Source organism: Salmo trutta, chromosome 6, assembly GCF_901001165.1.
Source record: "Salmo trutta chromosome 6, fSalTru1.1, whole genome shotgun sequence".
Classification (NCBI taxonomy): domain Eukaryota; kingdom Metazoa; phylum Chordata; class Actinopteri; order Salmoniformes; family Salmonidae; genus Salmo; species Salmo trutta.
Genome location: NC_042962.1, coordinates 12,604,461 through 12,624,598, shown reverse-complemented (window position 1 = coordinate 12,624,598; position 20,138 = coordinate 12,604,461). Strand labels below are relative to the sequence as shown.

Genomic DNA, 20,138 nt, shown 5'->3' with positions numbered 1-20,138 from the left:
GCAGCTGTATCTGGTTGCCTCTGATTAGAGACTATATTTAAGTAGTTTTTTTCCCCCCTCATTGTGTTTGTGGGTGGTTATTTTCTGTTCAGTGTTTTGTGTACCTGACAGTACTGTTTGGCTGTTGTGTTTTTCTTGTTTTGTTTAGTGTTCTAAATAAAGTTAATTACGAGCACTCAACCCGCTGCGCCTTGGTCTACTCCCTTCAACGGCCGTTACAGGGGTCAATTAATCAATATTCATACTTTTAAGATGCAATATGCAGAAATCGCTCCACCATTTCCTGGTTGCTAAAATTCTAATAGTTCTTCTAATTTCAGTTTATGTGACAAAACAATCAATTATAGTGTAGAGAATCATTTTACCATATAAACCACTGTGAAATATATTTTCCATAAAAGTATTGTATTTTCAGCTGTTTGAAGCTGGGGTACAAAACAAAGTAAAAGAAGCAAAAACAAAACTATTAAAACGGGAAGCATAGAAATAGCGGATAATTTAATATGTTCAAACATATAAAATTACCCTAATTTGCCAAACATCAGTCCTTATTTAACAATGCTTACCTACCTATAAAAAGCCATTGAGCAGACCAAAAGTTATTTTTACAATATTGTTCTAATGTGTAAAAAATGCTATGCAAATTGCCATTCTAATATGGCATTGCTGGTATGACCTTTTGACTTCTCAACCGCCTGTTATAAAAGTTATAAAACAACATCTATTAGTTCTTATTTGAGTTGTTAGTAATAGGAATTAAAGGTGAAATATTTTTTTCAACATGTTTTTCAAGAAGAGACAGCTAAACTGTTAAAACACATTTCAGCAGTGTTGAAATTGCCACTGGTTCCTGATTGGTTTGGCATAAACACGGATTGATTCAGCAATAATAAGTCTGTGCTGCTTTAGACGGTTTTTCATGTATGAACTTAGACATTGTGCTCCAGAGAAGCATCAGTGATAGGAATATACATATGATACATTGGTTTTTATGTAACTCATATTGAATTTTTCTTGATCATTGTTTCCATGAGTTGAGAGAATATTGTAGCTGCAGTTTCTCTACTAGTAAACGTGACCCTCACCTCCATTTGGTGGCAGGAGTTATTAGTGAGATGGGTCATTTCGCTGACTACCAAATATCATAATACCAATACCTAGGCAGTAAAACAATGTTCATAAATTAATTTGATTTATTACTGAGTTTTAAGAGGCAGAATCAAATAAAACATTATGACATCTGACAAAATGTACATTTACATGGTTATGAGTCAAATAAGATCTATCTTTTTCTCAGAAGAGATCATATATAAAAACATAATCATTTATTTAGTTAAGACATTAAATTCCACAAAGTTATTTCAAAATGTCTGTGTATCAACTGTGTAAAATCAAAAAGTATTTTACAATTTACATGTGATACCACATTTTAAAATAAGAACCAAATACACAAATACTCGATACTGTATATTACAAATCCTTAATGAAATAGTTTGTTACACCCAATAGACGGCATTGTAAAATATGTACACAGACACAATAGAATAGAAAACGTGCCTCTCCTCTCTCACTGATTCGCTCTTAGCTCTTCATCTCTTGAATGAATCTCTTTATCTCTCATCTTCACTGTCCTTTTTTTCTCCCCGCTCTCTCTCATCCCCTCTCTCTTCCCCATCTATCAATCACTCTTTTCCCTATCTTTTTCCACGCCCACTCCTCTCACTTTTTTCTGTCTCCATCTTCTCTTCCTCCCACCCCCTCCCACCTCACCTCCTTCACTCATCTCTCCTCCTCCCTCTCTATCTGTGTCTGAGTGTGTTGATGTGGGCACAGATCTTGAGAGCTGGTCCCAGTTTGATGTTCATGCTGGTCATCAGGTGGTCCTCAGTGAGCAGCAGCAGGGCCTGGCCGTCTATCTCCTGAACACGGAACGCCTCCGCAACTTCGACACAACCTAAAGAAAACATACACACACAGGTTATAACCTCCACACAACCTTAAAACAACATACACACAGGTTATAAACTTCCCAAAACATTAAAACAACATCCACACAGGTTATAACCGCCCAACAACCTTAAAACAACATACAGCTAGGTTATAACCTCCCCACAACCTAAAAACAACATTTACACAGGTTATAACCTCCACACAACCTAAAAATAACATACATCCAGGTTATAACCTCTCCATAACCGTAAAACAACATAGGCCCAGGTTATAACCTCCCCACAACATTCACACTGGTTATAACCTCCACACAACCTAAAGATAACATACACCTCTCCATAACCTTATAACAACATATATCTAGGTTATAACCACCCCACAAGCTTAAAGCACCATACACCCAGATTATAATCTCCCCAAAACCTAGACAACATACACCAAGGTTATAACATCCACACAACCTAAAGATAGCATACACCCTGGTTATAACCTCTCCATAACCTTAAGAAAGCATACGCACAGGTTATAACCTCCGCACAATCTTAAAACCACATACACACAGGTTATAACCTAAAACAAGTTATAACCTCCCCACAACCAAAAGATAACACACCCAGTTTATAACCTCTCCATAACCTTAAAACCACATACACACAGGTTATAACCTCTCCACAACCTTATAACAACATACACCCTGGTTATAACCTCCCCATAACCTAAAGAAAACATACACCCAGGTTATAACCTCCCCACAACCTTATAACAACATACATCCAGGGTATAACATCCCCACAACCTTAAAACACCATACACACAGGTTATAACCTCCCCAAAACCTAAAGACAACACACACAGGTTATAACCTCCCCAAAACCTAAAGACAACACACACAGGTTATAACCTCCCCAAAACCTTAAAACACCTAACACCCAGGTTATAACCTCCCCAAAACCTAAAGACAACACACACAGGTTATAACCTCCCCAAAACCTAAAGACAACACACCCAAGTTATAACCTCCCTAAAACCTAAAGACAACACACACAGGTTATAACATCCCCACAACCTTAAAACACCTAACACCCAGGTTATAACCTCCCCAAAACCTAAAGACAACATATAACCGGCCAACAACCTACAGCAGGGAGATGGGTGAATGTGTGTCCTTGTGTGTGTGTGTTACGTGGCAGTATGTGTGTGTGTTACCTGGCAGTGTGTGTGTGTTACGGGGCAGTGTGTGTGTGTGTTACCTGGCAGTGTGTGTGTGTGTGTTACGTTGCAGTATGTGTGGTACCTGGCAGTGTGTGTGTGTGTTACCTGGCAGTGTGTGTGTGTGTTACGTGGCAGTGTGTGTATGTGTTACCTGGCAGTATGTGTGTGTGTTACCTGGCAGTGTGTGTGTGTGTGTTACCTGGCAGTGTGTGTGTGTGTGTTACGTGGCAGTGTGTGTGTGTGTTACGTGGCAGTGTGTGTGTTACCTGGCAGTGTGTGTGTGTGTGTTACCTGGCAGTGTGTGTGTGTTACCTGGCAGTGTGTGTGTGTGTTACGTGGCAGTGTGTGTGTATATGTGTTACGTGGCAGTGTGTGTATGTGTGACCTGGCAGTGTGTGCATGTGTTACCTGGCAGTGTGTGTGTTACCTGGCAGTGTGTGTGTTACCTGGCAGTGTGTGTGTGTTACGTGGCAGTGTGTATATGTGTTACCTGGAAATGTGTGTATGTGTTACCTGCCAGTGTGTATGTGTTACCTGCCAGTGTGTGTGTGTTACCTGGCAGTGTGTGTATGTGTTACGTGGCAGTGTGAATGTGTCTTACCTGGCAGTGTGTGTATGTTATACCTGGCAGTGTGAATGTGTCTTACCTGGCAGTGTGTGTATGTGTTACCTGGCAGTGTGTGCGTTACGTGGCAGTGTGTGTGTGTGTTACCTGGCAGTGTGTGTTACCTGGCAGTGTGAATGTGTCTTACCTGGCAGTGTGTGTATGTGTTACCTGGCAGTGTGTGCGTTACGTGGCAGTGTGTGTGTGTGTTACCTGGCAGTGTGTGTATGTGTTACCTGGCAGTGTGAATGTGTCTTACCTGGCAGTGTGAATGTGTCTTACCTGGCAGTGTGAATGTGTCTTACCTGGCAGTGTGTGTATGAAGTCCCAGACTTGCTCTACGCTCCACTGTGCAGGTAGGGGGTCACTAGAGGTCACAGTGGGGTTACTAGGGGTCATCGCTGGCTCTGAGGCCCTCCTAGCCCTCCGTGCCGCTCGGCGCTCCAGCCTGGTCGTCGTGGGAACAGCATGCCCCTCCTCCTCTTCGTTGTCACGGCTATGGGCGCTCCATATTTCACGGGGCTAAAATAGATTATGTTACAATAGATGGAACATGTACAAACAGCTGGGCTTCAATTATAAAGGCTTCTATATGCTTATAATATGCTATAAGGCATTGAACCTGCAGGCTATACCATAAAGTGTATCACTGTGGAGTAACCTATTTGTTAAAAGTTGTAACTGACCAGTCGCAGTAGGAGAGGCTTCCCAGGCACAGACTCCACCTTGTTTATCTCAGAGCGCCGCCCCTCTGGCTGGCTGCCAGCACTCAGGGCACGCAGACGCTTGGACAGCCCTACATTATACCTGGAGGGAGAGAGAGGGAGAAAGATGATGATGATGATGATGATGATGTGTCCTTTCTCTGAGCTCTCTGGGGTTGAGATTTCCTCCCATGTGACGTCCTGTCTGACCACAGCCTGTGTGAGGGTGTTTTCGTGTTTTTGTGTGTTTATGGATGTCTGTGCAGTACAACTGTAGTAAATAGATATGTGGTTAAACAACAACATCACAGAGAACTTGCTGTCTAGAAGGGGTTCCCAAAACCTTTTGGCCCGCGACCCCAGTTTCATATATAAAAAAATGTGTGACCTCACCATGTAAAAATATGTATGTAATCAACAGCCAATGTAAACTTTTTTAATTGGGGCTATGACAGGCTATTACAAATCAGTCTGACAGTACTTTTGAAAGTATTTCAATCTGAAGGAAGTATTGTGGTTTGAAGTGAAATCAGAATCAGAAAGGTATTGAGAAGTTCAGAAGATCATCAGGCAATAATTTGGTATGAACTTCTGTGTAGAAAAGAACATGATCATTGATGATGTTCTCCCCCCAGTCTGATGCAGTGCCTGGTCTTGTCCACTCTGTTCTAATGAGTCCTGTGCGGCTTGTGGGAATTGTAGACAGACACAGGAGACACATACATGTTCCCGAGAGTCTTATCTTCCAGTGATGGGGTCATAACATTTTGTAGCTTAAACAGTCACATTTGTATGAATGAAAACAGAAATCTGTCACGACTTCCTCCGAAGTCGGCTCCTCTCCTTGTTCGGGCGGCGGTCGACGTCACCGGCTTTCTAGCCATCGCCGCTCCATTTTTCATGTATCAATTTGTTTTGTCTCGCATTTCCACATCAGGGGTGAAGATGGAGAGTGACCGCATAGCAGCTGTGCGTAATTGGCCGACTCCCACCACGGTAAAGGAGGTGCAGTGGTTTTTAGGGTTTGCCAATTACTACCGGAGATTTATCCGGGGTTTTGGCCAGGTGGCTGCTCTCATTACCTCACTGCTGAAGGGGGGTCCTGTACGTCTGCAGTGGTCGGTTGAGGCGGACAGGGCTTTTGGGCACCTGAGAGCTCTGTTTACCTCGGCTCCCGTGCTGGCTCATCCGGATCCCTCTTTGGCGTTCATAGTGGAGGTGGAGGCTGGGATTGGAGCCGTGCTCTCTCAGCGCTCGGGCACGCCACCGAAGCTCCGCCCCTGTGCTTTCTTCTCGAAGAAGCTCAACCCGGCGGAGTGGAACTATGATGTGGGGGACCGGGAGCTGTTGGCTGTGGTTAAGGCTCTGAAGGCGTGGAGACATTGGCTTGAGGGGGCTAAACACCCTTTCCTCATGTGGACTGACGACCGCAACCTGGAGTACATCCGGGCAGCTAGGAGACTGAATCCTCGTCAGGCAAGGTGGGCCATGTTTTTCACCCGTTTTGTTTTCACCCTTTCTTACAGACCAGGTTCCCAGAATGTGAAGGCAGATGCACTGTCCCGGCTGTATGACACAGAGGAGCGGCCCATGGATCAGACTCTCATTCTCCCGGCCTCCTGCCTGGTAGCGCTGGTCGTGTGGGAGCTGGACACGGACATTGAGCAGGCTTTGCGTATAGAGCCCGCTCCACCTCAGTGTCCCGTCAGGTTTCAGTACGTTCTGTCTGCTGTCCGTGACCAGTTGATGTATTGGGCCCACACATCACCCTAGTTGATCTATTGGGCCCACACATCACCCTAGTTGATCTATTGGGCCCACACATCACCCCAGTTGATCTATTGGGCCCACACATCACCCCAGTTGATCTATTGGGCCCACACATCACCCTAGTTGATCTATTGGGCCCACACATCACCCTAGTTGATCTATTGGGCCCACACATCACCCCAGTTGATCTATTGGGCCCACACATCACCCCAGTTGATCTATTGGGCCCACACATCACCCCAGTTGATCTATTGGGCCCACACATCACCCTAGTTGATCTATTGGGCCCACACATCACCCTAGTTGATCTATTGGGCCCACACATCACCCCAGTTGATCTATTGGGCCCACACATCACCCTAGTTGATCTATTGGGCCCACACATCACCCCAGTTGATCTATTGGGCCCACACATCACCCTAGTTGATCTATTGGGCCCACACATCACCCCAGTTGATCTATTGGGCCCACACATCACCCCAGTTGATCTATTGGGCCCACACATCACCCTAGTTGATCTATTGGGCCCACACATCACCCTAGTTGATCTATTGGGACCACACATCACCCCAGTTGATCTATTGGGCCCACACATCACCCCCCTCTGGTCATCCGGGGATGGGTCGGACGGTGCGCTGTCTGACTGGGAAGTACTGGTGGCCCACCTAGACTCGGGACGTGGGGGTTTATGTTTCCTCCTGCTCGGTGTGTGCCCAGTGTAAGGCTCCTAGACATCTGCCCAGAGGTAAGCTACATCCCTTACCTGTTCCACAACGGCCTTGGTCACACCTGTCAGTGGATTTTCTAACGGATCTTCCTCCCTCACAGGGGAACACCACGATCCTGGTCATTGTGGATCGTTTTTCTAAGTCCTGTCGTCTCCTCCCTCTGCCCGGTCTCCCTACAGCCCTACAAACTGCGGAGGCCCTGTTTACACACGTCTTCCGGCACAACGGGGTGCATGAGGACATAGTGTCTGATCGGGGTCTCCAGTTCACTTTGAGAGTCTGGAGGGTGTTCATGGAACGTTTGGGGTCTCGATCAGCCTCACCTCGGGTTTCCACCCCGAGAGTGATGGGCAGATGGAGAGAGTGAACCAGGATGTGGGCAGGTTTCTGTGGTCCTATCGCCAGGACCGGCCGGGGGAGTGGGCGGCGTTCGTGCCCTGGGCAGAGATGGCGCAGAACTCGCTCCACCACTCCTCCACTAACCTCACCCCATTTCAGTGTGTATTGGGGTACCAGCCATTTCTGGCACCATGGCATCAGAGTCAGACCGAGGCTCCTGCGGTGGACGATTGGTTCAGACGCGCGGAGTAGACCTGGGAAGCCGCCCATGGTCACCTCCAGCAGGCCGCGCTGCGCCAAAAGACCAGTGTGGACCGTCACCGCAGTGAGGCCCCAGTGTTCGCACCGGGGGACAGGGTCTGGCTCTCGACCCGAAACCTGCCCCTCCGCCTGCCCTGCCCGAAGCTGGTTCCGCGGTTTGTGGGGCCATTGAAAGTCCTGAGGAGAGTGAATGAGGTATGTTACAGGTTACAGCATCCCCCAGATTACAGAATTAACCCCTCGTTCCATGTGTCTCTTCTCAGGCCGGTGGTGGCTGGTCCGCTCCAGGAGTCTGCGGTACGGGAGGTTCCTCCGCCTCCTCTAGACATCGAGGGGCCCCCGGCGTACTCCGTCCGTTCCATCCTGGATTCAAGGCGTCGGGCGAGGGGCCTTCAGTACCTCGTGGAGTGGGAGGGGTACGGTCTGGAGGAAAGGTGCTGGGTTCCGGTGGCTGATATATTGGACCCTGAACTGCTGCGTGAGTTCCAATGTCGCTGAGGCCGGTGTCGACGCACCGCTGGAGCCGCGCGTCGGGGGGGGTACTGTCACAACTTCCGCCGAAGTCGGCTCCTCTCCTTGTTCGGGCGGCGTTCGATGTCACCGGCTTTCTAGCCATTTTTCATGTATCCATTTGTTTTGTCTTGTTCCCTGCACACCTGGTTTTCATTCCCCAATCAACCTACATGTATTTATTCCTCTGTTCCCCATCATGTCTTTGTGTAAGATTGTTTGTGTTACGTGTATTTTGTCTATTGGATATTTTGTTACGCGCCAGACATTTGTCTATATTCCGTGTTTTGGGCACGTTGTTTGTGCTTTTGCTATTTTACCGGAATAAAGTGTGTGCCTGTTCACTTCACTCTGCTCTCCTGCACGTGACTTCGCCTCCAGTACACATCCAGTGACAAAATTGCTCAGTTTATTACAACTGTATCTAGCGGCTACCGGAGGTTACTGACGTTACCCCGGTTTTATTTCAGAGTTTCTCTCACCAACCCATTTTCAAATCAGGCAACCCCATATTTGTATTTATTATGGATCCCCATTAGTTCCTGCCAAGGCAGCATCTACTCTTCCTGGGGTCCGGCAAAATTAAGGCAGTTATACTATTTTAAAAACATTACAATACATTAATGACAGAATTCACAACACACTAAGTGTGTGCCCTCCACTACCACACATCTATAACACAAAATCCATGTGTATGTGTGTGTATAGTTTGGTCGCGACCCCTAGTTTGAGAAACGCTGGTCTAGACCAAGAGAATAACTATTCTGTCACTGTCTTGTTACTGTGTTCAGCCAATGGTAGTGCGGTTTACCTGCGGGCACAGGAAGTGGAGCAGTATCGCTTGGAGCGGTGGAAGGAGTGGGCGTGGCCTCTCTTCCCACAAGACTCGCAATGTAACACTCCCCTCTGTCTCTCTCTGGGACCTGGTGTGGTTTGGATTCAGAGAGGTAATTGAATTGAATATTGAATTGAATATTGATTCAGAACCAGGAGATTAAGGTGGTTTACCTGTGAGCGGGTCACTTGTAGCCACGCGCTCTTGTTCTGATTCGCTGGAATGTATCGGTGGCTCTGGTGTGTCTGTCAACGGTAATAACTCGACCCCCTCTATGTTCCCATTCTGGGAGATAGCCTCCTGCCCTCCCAACAACAGAGACGAGCGGTTCACCTGCACAGGTACACACACACATGCACGCGCATACAAAGGTTATACTGTATATACTGTTAATGTATCAGTCTGTGACACCAACTAGACACCAGCTATATCCCCTGTAGGAATTGTGTGTGTGTGTTTACCGGGAATGCCTGCAGCCCCTCCTGTATGATGAAGCCCTCCACCAGGTGAGTTAAGACATGCCTCCCGCCCTCTGGCCACACCCTCTGTGACCAAGGCTTGCGCTCCGATAGGCTGAAGGTCTCAGGGCGGCTCTGTGATAAGCTGAGGGTCTCTGGGTGGGAAGGGCTAACAGGCAGGAGAGGAGGGGGGAGGTCAGATGAAAGGGTGAGGAAGGGTGAGGCAGGGGGAGACTGAGAGGAGAGACTGGACAAGACTGGAGGGAGGAAAAGAGAAGAGGAAGACGGAGAGGAGGGGGGAGAGAGGAGGAGCAGGACAGAGGAGGAAGACGGAGAGGAGGGGGAGAGAGGAGGAGCAGGACAGAGGAGGAAGACAGGGTGGAGGGGGGAGAGAGGAGGAGCAGGACAGAGGAGGGAAGACAGGGTGGAGGGGGAGAGAGGAGGAGCAGGACAGAGGAGGAAGACAGGGTGGAGGGGGAGAGAGGAGGAGCAGGACAGAGGAGGAAGACAGGGTGGAGGGGGAGAGAGGAGGAGCAGGACAGAGGAGGAAGACAGGGTGGAGGGGGGAGAGAGGAGGAGCAGGACAGAGGAGGAAGACAGGGTGGAGGGGGGAGAGAGGAGGAGCAGGACAGAGGAGGAAGACAGGGTGGAGGGGGGAGAGAGGAGGAGCAGGACAGAGGAGGAAGACAGGGTGGAGGGGGGAGAGAGGAGGAGCAGGACAGAGGAGGAAGACAGGGTGGAGGGGGGAGAGAGGAGGAGCAGGACAGAGGAGGAAGATGGGGTGGAGGGGGGAGAGAAGAGGAGCAGGACAGAGGAGGAAGACAGGGTGGAGGGGGGAGAGAGGAGGAGCAGGACAGAGGAGGAAGATGGGGTGGAGGGGGAGGGAGAGGAGGAGCAGGACAGAGGAGGAAGACAGGGTGGAGGGGGGAGAGAGGAGGAGCAGGACAGAGGAGGAAGATGGGGTGGAGGGGGGAGAGAGGAGGAGCAGGACAGAGGAGGAAGACAGGGTGGAGGGGGAGAGAGGAGGAGCAGGACAGAGGAGGAAGACGGGGTGGAGGGGGGGAGAGAGGAGGAGCAGGACAGAGGAGGAAGACAGGGTGGAGGGGGAGAGAGAGGAGGAGCAGGGACAGAGGAGGAAGACAGGGTGGAGGGGGGAGAGAGGAGGAGCAGGACAGAGGAGGAAGACGGAGAGGAGGGGGGAGAGAGGAGGAGCAGGACAGAAGAGGAAGACAGGGTGGAGGGGGAGAGAGGAGGAGCAGGACAGAGGAGGAAGACGGAGAGGAGGGGGGAGAGAGGAGGAGCAGGACAGAGGAGGAAGATGGGGTGGAGGGGGGAGAGAGGAGGAGCAGGACAGAGGAGGAAGACAGGGTGGAGGGGGGAGAGAGGAGGGAGCAGGACAGAGGAGGAAGACGGGGTGGAGGGGGGAGAGAGGAGGAGCAGGACAGAGGAGGAAGACAGGGTGGAGGGGGGAGAGAGGAGGAGCAGGACAGAGGAGGAAGATGGGGTGGAGGGGGGAGAGAAGAGGAGCAGGACAGAGGAGGAAGACAGGGTGGAGGGGGGAGAGAGGAGGAGCAGGACAGAGGAGGAAGATGGGGTGGAGGGGGAGAGAGGAGGAGCAGGACAGAGGAGGAAGACAGGGTGGAGGGGGGAGAGAGGAGGAGCAGGACAGAGGAGGAAGATGGGGTGGAGGGGGGGGAGAGAGGAGGAGCAGGACAGAGGAGGAAGACAGGGTGGAGGGGGAGAGAGGAGGAGCAGGACAGAGGAGGAAGACAGGGTGGAGGGGGGAGAGAGGAGGAGCAGGACAGAGGAGGAAGACAGGGTGGAGGGGGGGAGAGAGGAGGAGCAGGACAGAGGAGGAAGACAGGGTGGAGGGGGGAGAGAGGAGGAGCAGGACAGAGGAGGAAGACAGGGTGGAGGGGGGAGAGAGGAGGAGCAGGACAGAGGAGGAAGACAGGGTGGAGGGGGGAGAGAGGAGGAGCAGGACAGAGGAGGAAGATGGGGTGGAGGGGGAGAGAGGAGGAGCAGGACAGAGGAGGAAGACGGGGTGGAGGGGGGGAGAGAGGAGGAGCAGGACAGAGGAGGAAGACAGGGTGGAGGTGGGAGAGAGGAGGAGCAGGACAGAGGAGGAAGACGGGGTGGAGGGGGAGAGAGGAGGAGCAGGACAGAGGAGGAAGACAGGGAAGGGGAGAGAGGAGGAAGAGTTCACAACACAAGTTAGTTTAAAGTTGAATTAATAGGCCAAGGCTAAAGGTAATGGTGGAGAGACGCTGGTACCTGCCTGATTGGTTGTCAGACTGATTGAACATGTTCTCACAGAGATCCTCTTGGTCCACGTGGGGGAGGTCTGGGGATTGCTCTATGGGACGGTCTGATGGTCTCTGGATGTTTATGGGGGGTTCTGAGGGAGGGTTCTGAGTAGCCGGGTCTGCATTGAGGTGTGGGTCTATTGTAGTCCCCTCCTCTCCTTTCATTGCATCTTTCTGTCCCCGCTCCTCCTCCTCTACTTCCATCCTCTGTCCCCGCTCCTCCTCCTCTACTTCCATCCTCTCTCTCTGCTCCTCCCCCTCTATCGTCATCCTTTCCTGCCCCTCCTCTACTTCTGTCATCTCTCTCAGTGTCTCAAATCCTTTAACTCTCTCCATCCATTTTTCCTCTCCTCTGGTCCCCTCTCTCTCCTCTCCTCCCACCCTCTCTCCTCTCTTATCCACATTCCCTTTCTCCCCTCCTGTCACCTGTCTGTCTTCTCCCACCCTCTCTCTATTCCTCTGCTCTTCAATTCCCCCCATCTTTTCTTCCTCTCCTCCCACCCTCTCTCTCTTCTCCCTTACCCCCTGTCTCCCCACTTCTCCTTTTGGTTCAGTGTGTCTGGCCTGATAATGGGGGTAGGGTAGGGGTGAGTTGGCTTTGTGGATGGAGGAGGTGGGAGAGGGAGAGGCGTGTTCAGAAGTCCTCTGTGGTTGGGCATCGAGCTGAGGTGGTGGGGATTCAAGAACCAGGTGCTTTGATTGGACAGAAGCTGGGGTGTGTGTGTTGGCAGCAGGCTGTAGTTGGCTGCTGAGGCGGTGGGTGGAGCCAGCGGAGAGGGCAATGATTTGCAGCTGCCTTGATGCCGGCGGCAACCGATCAAAACACGAAGTAGAACCCAAGGGGAGGGGACTAGAGCCTGAGCTGAGCTGTGATTGGCCTGGGGTGGTCTGTGTGGGTGGGGTTTGAGATGACAAACTGCTGGCTGGTCCAGTCCACTGTCTGCTGGGCAGGGCCTGTCCAGCAGCGGCGATTGGTTGCAGGGCCGGGCTGTGTCTCGGGGGCGCCACCCTGTGGCCATTTGGAGAATGAAGTCTGGGTCTCAGAGGGACAGAACGCACAGAAGAGTAGAGAGCTGGAGAGAAGAGAAAAAGAGAGTAAGAAAAAAGAGAGTGAATGAATGGTTTTACTGGACATACTATAAATCACATGTCATTCCTCCTGAACATTCTACTCATTATCACATGTTTATGACTCACTTGGAGGTGGGACTGAGAGGTGCCGGGTGGGTGTGGTCTGCCTGTCTGTTACCATGGCACTGGGCTGGGGGCGTGGCCGGAGAGGGGGAAAAAGGGGTGTACGGGGACGAGAGATAGGAGAGGGGGAGGAGGAAGAGGGAGGTTTGAGACGTAAAGAAGGGGGGATTGTGAGAGTTCCAGGAGCAGAGGGGTGCAGGGTTAGACTCTGGAGCTATGGGGGAGGGAGGGAGAGAGCGAGGGAGAGGGGAAGGAAATAAATAAGGAGGGAGAGAGTGGGGATTGAGAGGGAGTTTAGTTAAACTTGTGAGACAATCACAATCTTCAGTGGTCTCTCATACACCTAACACACACCTAACACACACCTAACACACACATTCTGAACTTCTCACCTGAGCGGAGGCAGGGCAAGAGGAAGAGGAGGAAGAGGAAGGGACAGGCCGTACTGTAGAGGTGAAAATCAGCTAAGAATGAGAGAGCAATAGATACAAAGAGAGAGAGAGAGAGAAATAGAGCGAGAGAGAGAATGGAGCGAGAGAGAGCGAGAGAGAGAGAGAGAGAGAGAGCGAGAGAGCGAGAGAGAGGGGGGAGCGTAATCTTGAACTGGGGAATCTTGAAAAAGGCCAGTCTGAGGGTTCAGCTTCAGGAGTTTGAAGTTGGTAGAAGTAGAGCTGACAGGTGTTGGTGTGTGTGTTGTTAATATCAGTTGGTAGATGTAGACTGACAGGTGTTGGTGTGTGTTGTTACTATCAGTTGGTAGATGTAGAGCTGACAGGTGTTGGTGTGTGTGTTGTTACTATCAGTTGGTAGATGTAGACTGACAGGTGTTGGTGGTAGATGTAGAGCTGACAGGTGTTGGTGTGTGTTGTTAATATCAGTTGGTAGATGTAGACTGACAGGTGTTGGTGTGTGTGTTGTTAATATCAGTTGGTAGATGTAGACTGACAGGTGTTGGTGTGTGTGTTGTTAATATCAGTTGGTAGATGTAGAGCTGACAGGTGTTGGTGTGTGTTGTTACTATCAGTTGGTAGAAGTAGAGCTGACAGGTGTTGGTGTGTGTGTTGTTAATATCAGTTGGTAGATGTAGACTGACAGGTGTTGGTGTGTGTGTTGTTAATATCAGTTGGTAGATGTAGAGCTGACAGGTGTTGGTGTGTGTGTTGTTACTATCAGTTGGTAGATGTAGAGCTGACAGGTGTTGGTGTGTGTGTTGTTAATATCAGTTGGTAGATGTAGACTGACAGGTGTTGGTGTGTGTGTTGTTAATATCAGTTGGTAGATGTAGAGCTGACAGGTGTTGGTGTGTGTGTTGTTAATATCAGTTGGTAGATGTAGAGCTGACAGGTGTTGGTGTGTGTGTTGTTAATATCAGTTGGTAGATGTAGACTGACAGGTGTTGGTGTGTGTGTTGTTAATATCAGTTGGTAGATGTAGAGCTGACAGGTGTTGGTGTGTGTGTTGTTAATATCAGTTGGTAGATGTAGAGCTGACAGGTGTTGGTGTGTGTGTTGTTACTATCAGTTGGTAGAAGTAGAGCTGACAGGTGTTGGTGTGTGTGTTGTTAATATCAGTTGGTAGAAGTAGAGCTGACAGGTGTTGGTGTGTGTGTTGTTACTATCAGTTGGTAGATGTAGAGCTGACAGGTGTTGGTGTGTGTGTTGTTAATATCAGTTGGTAGATGTAGACTGACAGGTGTTGGTGTGTGTTGTTACTATCAGTTGGTAGATGTAGAGCTGACAGGTGTTGGTGTGTGTGTTGTTACTATCAGTTGGTAGATGTAGACTGACAGGTGTTGGTGGTAGATGTAGAGCTGACAGGTGTTGGTGTGTGTTGTTAATATCAGTTGGTAGATGTAGACTGACAGGTGTTGGTGTGTGTGTTGTTAATATCAGTTGGTAGATGTAGACTGACAGGTGTTGGTGTGTGTGTTGTTAATATCAGTTGGTAGATGTAGAGCTGACAGGTGTTGGTGTGTGTTGTTACTATCAGTTGGTAGAAGTAGAGCTGACAGGTGTTGGTGTGTGTGTTGTTAATATCAGTTGGTAGATGTAGACTGACAGGTGTTGGTGTGTGTGTTGTAATATCAGTTGGTAGATGTAGAGCTGACAGGTGTTGGTGTGTGTGTTGTTACTATCAGTTGGTAGATGTAGAGCTGACAGGTGTTGGTGTGTGTGTTGTTAATATCAGTTGGTAGATGTAGACTGACAGGTGTTGGTGTGTGTGTTGTTAATATCAGTTGGTAGATGTAGAGCTGACAGGTGTTGGTGTGTGTGTTGTTAATATCAGTTGGTAGATGTAGAGCTGACAGGTGTTGGTGTGTGTGTTGTTAATATCAGTTGGTAGATGTAGACTGACAGGTGTTGGTGTGTGTGTTGTTAATATCAGTTGGTAGATGTAGAGCTGACAGGTGTTGGTGTGTGTGTTGTTAATATCAGTTGGTAGATGTAGAGCTGACAGGTGTTGGTGTGTGTGTTGTTACTATCAGTTGGTAGAAGTAGAGCTGACAGGTGTTGGTGTGTGTGTTGTTAATATCAGTTGGTAGAAGTAGAGCTGACAGGTGTTGGTGTGTGTGTTGTTAATATCAGTTGGTAGAAGTAGAGCTGACAGGTGTTGGTGTGTGTGTTGTTACTATCAGTTGGTAGATGTAGAGCTGACAGGTGTTGGTGTGTGTGTTGTTAATATCAGTTGGTAGAAGTAGAGCTGACAGGTGTTGGTGTGTGTGTTGTTAATATCAGTTGGTAGATGTAGGCTGACAGGTGTTGGTGTGTGTGTTGTTACCATCTGGGTCCTGAGCAGCATCTGGTCTCGGCTGGAACAAGAACTCCGACCTAGGAGCAAAGCCTGCTGGGATACCCTCTGTCTGACAGACGAGGTGCTCTGATAGGCTTGCATCAGAGTGGGTGTATCCAGGGGGCGAGGGAAATGTATCTGACAGAGAGAGAGAGGGGTATTTTGGAGGTATCTTGAATACTGTACTGTAGGTTAAAGGAAAGTAAACCAATTGATCCAGGAATGGATGTGGTTGTCTGTGTAGTCAATTGTGTGTGAATTTGTGTATGTGTGTGTGTGTTTGTGCCTCTGTGTGTGTGTGTTTGTTTGTGCCTGTGTGTGTGTTGTGTGTTGTGTGTTGTGTGTTGTGTGTGTGTGTGTGTGTGTGTGTGTGTGTGTGTGTGTGTGGCTAGTTACATAGTGTGCCGCTTTTGTTTGATTTTCTCTATGGTCAGTTACCTGTCTGCTGGCCGGGGTATGGAAAGGCGTGATTGGTGGAGAGGTGGGTGTGGGGACTGGCCTTGCGTTACCATTGGTCAAGGAGGAAGTCCCGGGAGCAGAAGACACGTTGCCATGGTTTACAGAGGGGGGCAGAGAAGTGATGGCTGATACAGTGGGGGAGGAGCGGGAGGGAGTGAGTAGAGGGGAAGTAAAATGGATGGTGGGGGGAGTGAGGGGGAAAGGAACAGGTTTGTGAGTGACTTTAGTGGGGGCATGCGTGGGTGTAGGTAGAGAGGGTGCAAGTGTGGGGGGAGTAGGTGTACATGTTGGGGTGGGGTTGAGTGCCATAGGGGTGAGGGGGTTGGGAGTAAGTGAGGGGAAGTAGGTGTACATGTTGGGGTGGGGTTGAGTGCCATAGGGGTGAAGGTAGTGAGGGTTTTATGAGTGAGCGTGGGGGGAGGTGAGGGGGTGGGGTTCAGTTTAGGGGGATTGGGGGTAGGTGTAGAGGAAGAACAGGGTGTGCATGTAGAGGTGAGGGTGAGCATACTAGCAGAGGGAGTGGGGGTGAGTTTAGAAGGGCGGGGGGGATTCAGTTTAGGGGGAGTAGGGGGGAGTTTAGGGGGAGTAGTAAGGTTGTGAGCAGCTGAAGACCTATTGGGGGACAGGGGGCTGGGGCTCCTGGTGGGTCCCTCTCTGGTCTCCATTCTCTCTCCCTCTGTCTCTGCTCTGCTCTGAGTGCATGTCTCCAAGGATGGGTCTGTCTCCATCCCTCTAGGATTCAGCATGCTGCAGGAGGACACACAGTATCAGACCTCTGTCTCTGTTTCATGTTGTAGTTAATGATTTCAGTTGTGGCTACAGAAACAGCGCCACCTTTGGTCAAATCAGGAACGTTTCCCAAATCTTCCCACAAAAGCGTTGAGACCTATGCACTTCGAATTTGTAACAAAGTAATGACTTAATTTATAATGGAAATATACGGGCATAATCATTGCCTTAGCAGGTGCCACCCACGTGTGACAGATGCAAACATCTGGGTAGAGACTCGAGTGCCTCTCGCGCTGCCGGAGACTAGTGTCTTGCCTTTAATAATCATGTTTACGATGACGATGCTTAGGCTACTTTGTCTACAAATATCCTGCCAAGAAAATCCCAACCTATTAAAAAGTGTGGGTGTCATTGAATGTTCTATCAAAACCACCAAGAAATAGTAGCCTACATACCTAGGCCTGTCCAAACCAGTTGTGACGCATGCAGCCGAGCCTATTCTCTCTATCCATCAACAAAGAGGAAATGCATGTTTGTTTATCTATAGGCTACTCCTTCTGTCAATGTCAGTGAAAGAAGGCTGAACTGCGTTTCTGTGCATTACAAATGACAGTCAGTAGGCTAAAAGGGGCGTGCATGTGACACATTGCGCGCTCTACTTCCTGGTATTAGAGAACACAGAATGTGTATTCAATAGCAGCACGTCATAACATCAGCCCCGATAAAATTAGCTTTATGACTTTGCATCGCTTGTGATAAACCTGCCACAAATATAAAGTGGCAGGTAAACACTATCCTAATCAGACGCGGATGTTTCAACAACAAGTGTGAAATATATGCTACGAATATTTCAGAGTAGGTAAATGTGAGTTTATGATTAATAGAATCACCCCAATGATTCGTAAGTTATCCCATCTGTTCTCCCCTCACCACCCCCACCCACACCTCCATACCTGCCGGGGGTCTGTGTGGAGGCAGACCGCTCAGGGAGGCCAGAGAGTCGGGTGCGATGTGCCAGTCAGTCCGCCAGATGGGAGGAATGGAGAGAGAGTACAGTAGCGTAGAGCTGTGACGCTCACAGAGCAGAGAGCAGAGAGAGAGGCAAGACAGCACCACGCACAGTGCAGGAGGACCGCACTCAAATTGTGTGTGTGTGTAGTGTTTTTTTTATGTCAATGTTAAATAAATAAAAAACTTAATTTTTAAGCCCTTTACGGAGGGGGCACAATAACTGGGTCAGGTCTCTCTCCGTGCACAACGAGGACTCGAACCAAGCCTGACCCTCTGAACACATCGACAATAGACACTCATGAAGCATCGCAGAACAAGGCAAACAACTACTTCAAGGTCTCTGCGCGAGTGATGTCACCAATTGATAGCCATTTCACACCAGTTACACTCACCCTCCTCTGACCTCCTCCTTCTCCGCAGTAAACCCAGCAGCTGGGCAGAACCCAACTAAGTGATCTGGGTCAACAGCATCAATGTAACAGTATTACTTCCGTCCCTCTCCTTGACCCAACTTAAGCTCGAACCATGGACCCTATGCACACATCAACAACTCCCTTTCCACAAAGCATCGTTACCTATTGCGCCACAAAAGCCGCAGCCAAAAAGATGCCTAGGACAGTAGATACTCTAGTCTAGCGCATGCAGTATTGTCAGTGGAGGAGGATTGATAGTGTAGAGTGACATGCACAGCATTTGATGGGCAGGAGGTGTGTTTGAAAATGTTATTTAATCAAGCTATGTATCCTGTTGATTCCTTCATGATGAATAAATAATACGAAAACGTTCTCTGTAAAACTGGCAAGGTTGCTAGACTTTAGAAAAGCAAACAATTACTAAATATACAGAAAAATATACAGTGCATTTGGAAAGTAATCAGACCCCTTGAATTTTTCCACATTTTGTTATGTTACAGCCTTATTCTAAAATTGATTAAATAGTTTAAAAAAAATTCTCATCACTCTACACACAATACCCCATAGTGACAAAGCAGATGGGGGGCAATTTATATATAAAAAAACGGAAATATACATTTGCATAAGTATTCAGACCCTTTACTCAGTACTTAATGAAGCACCTTTGTCAGTGATTACAGTCTCAAGTCTTCTTGGGTATGAAGCTACAAGCTTGGCACACCTGTATTTGAGGAGTTTCTCCCATTCCTCTCTGCAGATCCTCTAAATCTCTGTCAGGTTGGATGGGGAGTGTTGCTGCTCAGCTATTTTCAGATCTCTCCAGAGATGTTCGATCGGGTTCAAGTTCAGGCTCTGGCGGGTCCACTCAAGGACATTCAGAGACTTGTCCCGAAGCCACTCCTGCGTTGTCTTGGCTGTGTGCTTAGGGTTGTTGGAAGGTGAACTTTTGCCCCAGTCTGAGGTCCTGAGCGCTCTGGAGCAGGTTTTCATCAAGGATCTCTCTCATCTTGAAAAAATGCATACTAAAAATTTTGGAAATGAACCAATCCGCCATCCTTAACACAGTAGAAAAGTTAATGATTTATTATTGAAATATTGAAATAACATGGGCGACTGTGAAAAACAAATTGGTACAATTTAAGGCCAAGTGGCAAACAATAATGCAGGCACTAGGGATGGGGGTGTGAGCATGTGGGTCTGGGCAGATGAGATGTAGTCATTGTTTAGGGTTAGGGCTCTAGGGATGGAGGTGTGAGCATGTGGGTCTGGGCAGATGAGATGTAGTCATTGTTTAGGGTTAGGGCACTAGGGATGGAGGTGTGAGCATGTGGGTCTGGGCAGATGAGATGTAGTCATTGTTTAGGGTTAGGGCTCTAGGGATGGAGGTGTGAGCATGTGGGTCTGGGCAGATGAGATGTAGTCATTGCTTGTGTGCTTCTGTAAGTTGTTGTTCTTAAGTATATGTTTGTATCTGAAGTGAAAAAATGTGCCATCTCTGAAGACATCTATATTGGCCTGCTAATATAGGACTAGTAAAGGCCCAGTGCACTACTTTTTGTGAAAACATAAACTAAATGTGTTTGAGTGTTTAATAGCATTTGTATTATCAGATTAACTGTTTCGTAAAGATAATTATCAGACTCAAGTTACTTGTGGAATATAAAAATACTTGCCTGATATATGTTTTCCACCTTCTTGAAATACTTTGCAAACGCAAGTTATTTCTTTGTGAAAACTGACACTCTTATCCAGAGAAACTTACAATAGTGAGTGCATACATTTTCATACTGGTCCCCCGTGGGAATCGTACCAACAACCTCTACCAACTGGGCCATGTCATCACATCACATAATCAATTACTGTAT

At 48.6% G+C, this 20,138-nt stretch overlaps 1 protein-coding gene across 2 annotated transcripts; it reads right to left on the bottom strand.

Annotated features, from left to right (window-relative positions):
* Nucleotides 1-1,175: 1,175 nt before the first annotated feature.
* On the bottom strand, nt 1,176-16,501 carry LOC115195433 (polyhomeotic homolog 3). Of its 2 annotated transcripts, XM_029755271.1 has the most exons (11): nt 16,100-16,501; nt 15,650-15,799; nt 13,264-13,335; nt 12,875-13,085; nt 11,650-12,750; nt 9,375-9,628; nt 9,087-9,246; nt 8,890-9,001; nt 4,453-4,573; nt 4,072-4,288; nt 1,176-1,954 (listed from the first exon to the last, which is right to left on the bottom strand). In XM_029755271.1, the coding sequence occupies exons 1-11, from the start codon at nt 16,472-16,474 to the stop codon at nt 1,800-1,802; spliced, it is 2,928 nt and encodes a 975-aa protein (XP_029611131.1). In that variant the 5' UTR covers nt 16,475-16,501; the 3' UTR covers nt 1,176-1,799. The 2 variants fall into 2 exon arrangements, with proteins under 2 accessions (XP_029611131.1, XP_029611132.1); XM_029755272.1 differs by lacking the exon at nt 13,264-13,335.
* Nucleotides 16,502-20,138: the final 3,637 nt, after the last annotated feature.

What these genes read in the sequence shown, in the direction of transcription:
- LOC115195433 (XM_029755271.1), bottom strand. Translation starts at nt 16,474, where the DNA reads ATGTACACCTACTTCCCCTCACTTACTCCCAACCCCCTCACCCCTATG. An exon ending in CTTGCCCTGCCTCCGCTCAG is followed by an intron (nt 13,086 to 13,263) that starts GTGAGAAGTTCA and finishes CCTCCCCCATAG; the next exon opens with CTCCAGAGTCTAACCCTGCA. An exon ending in TCAGTCTGACAACCAATCAG is followed by an intron (nt 9,629 to 11,649) that starts GCAGGTACCAGC and finishes TCCTCCCTCCAG; the next exon opens with TCTTGTCCAGTCTCTCCTCT.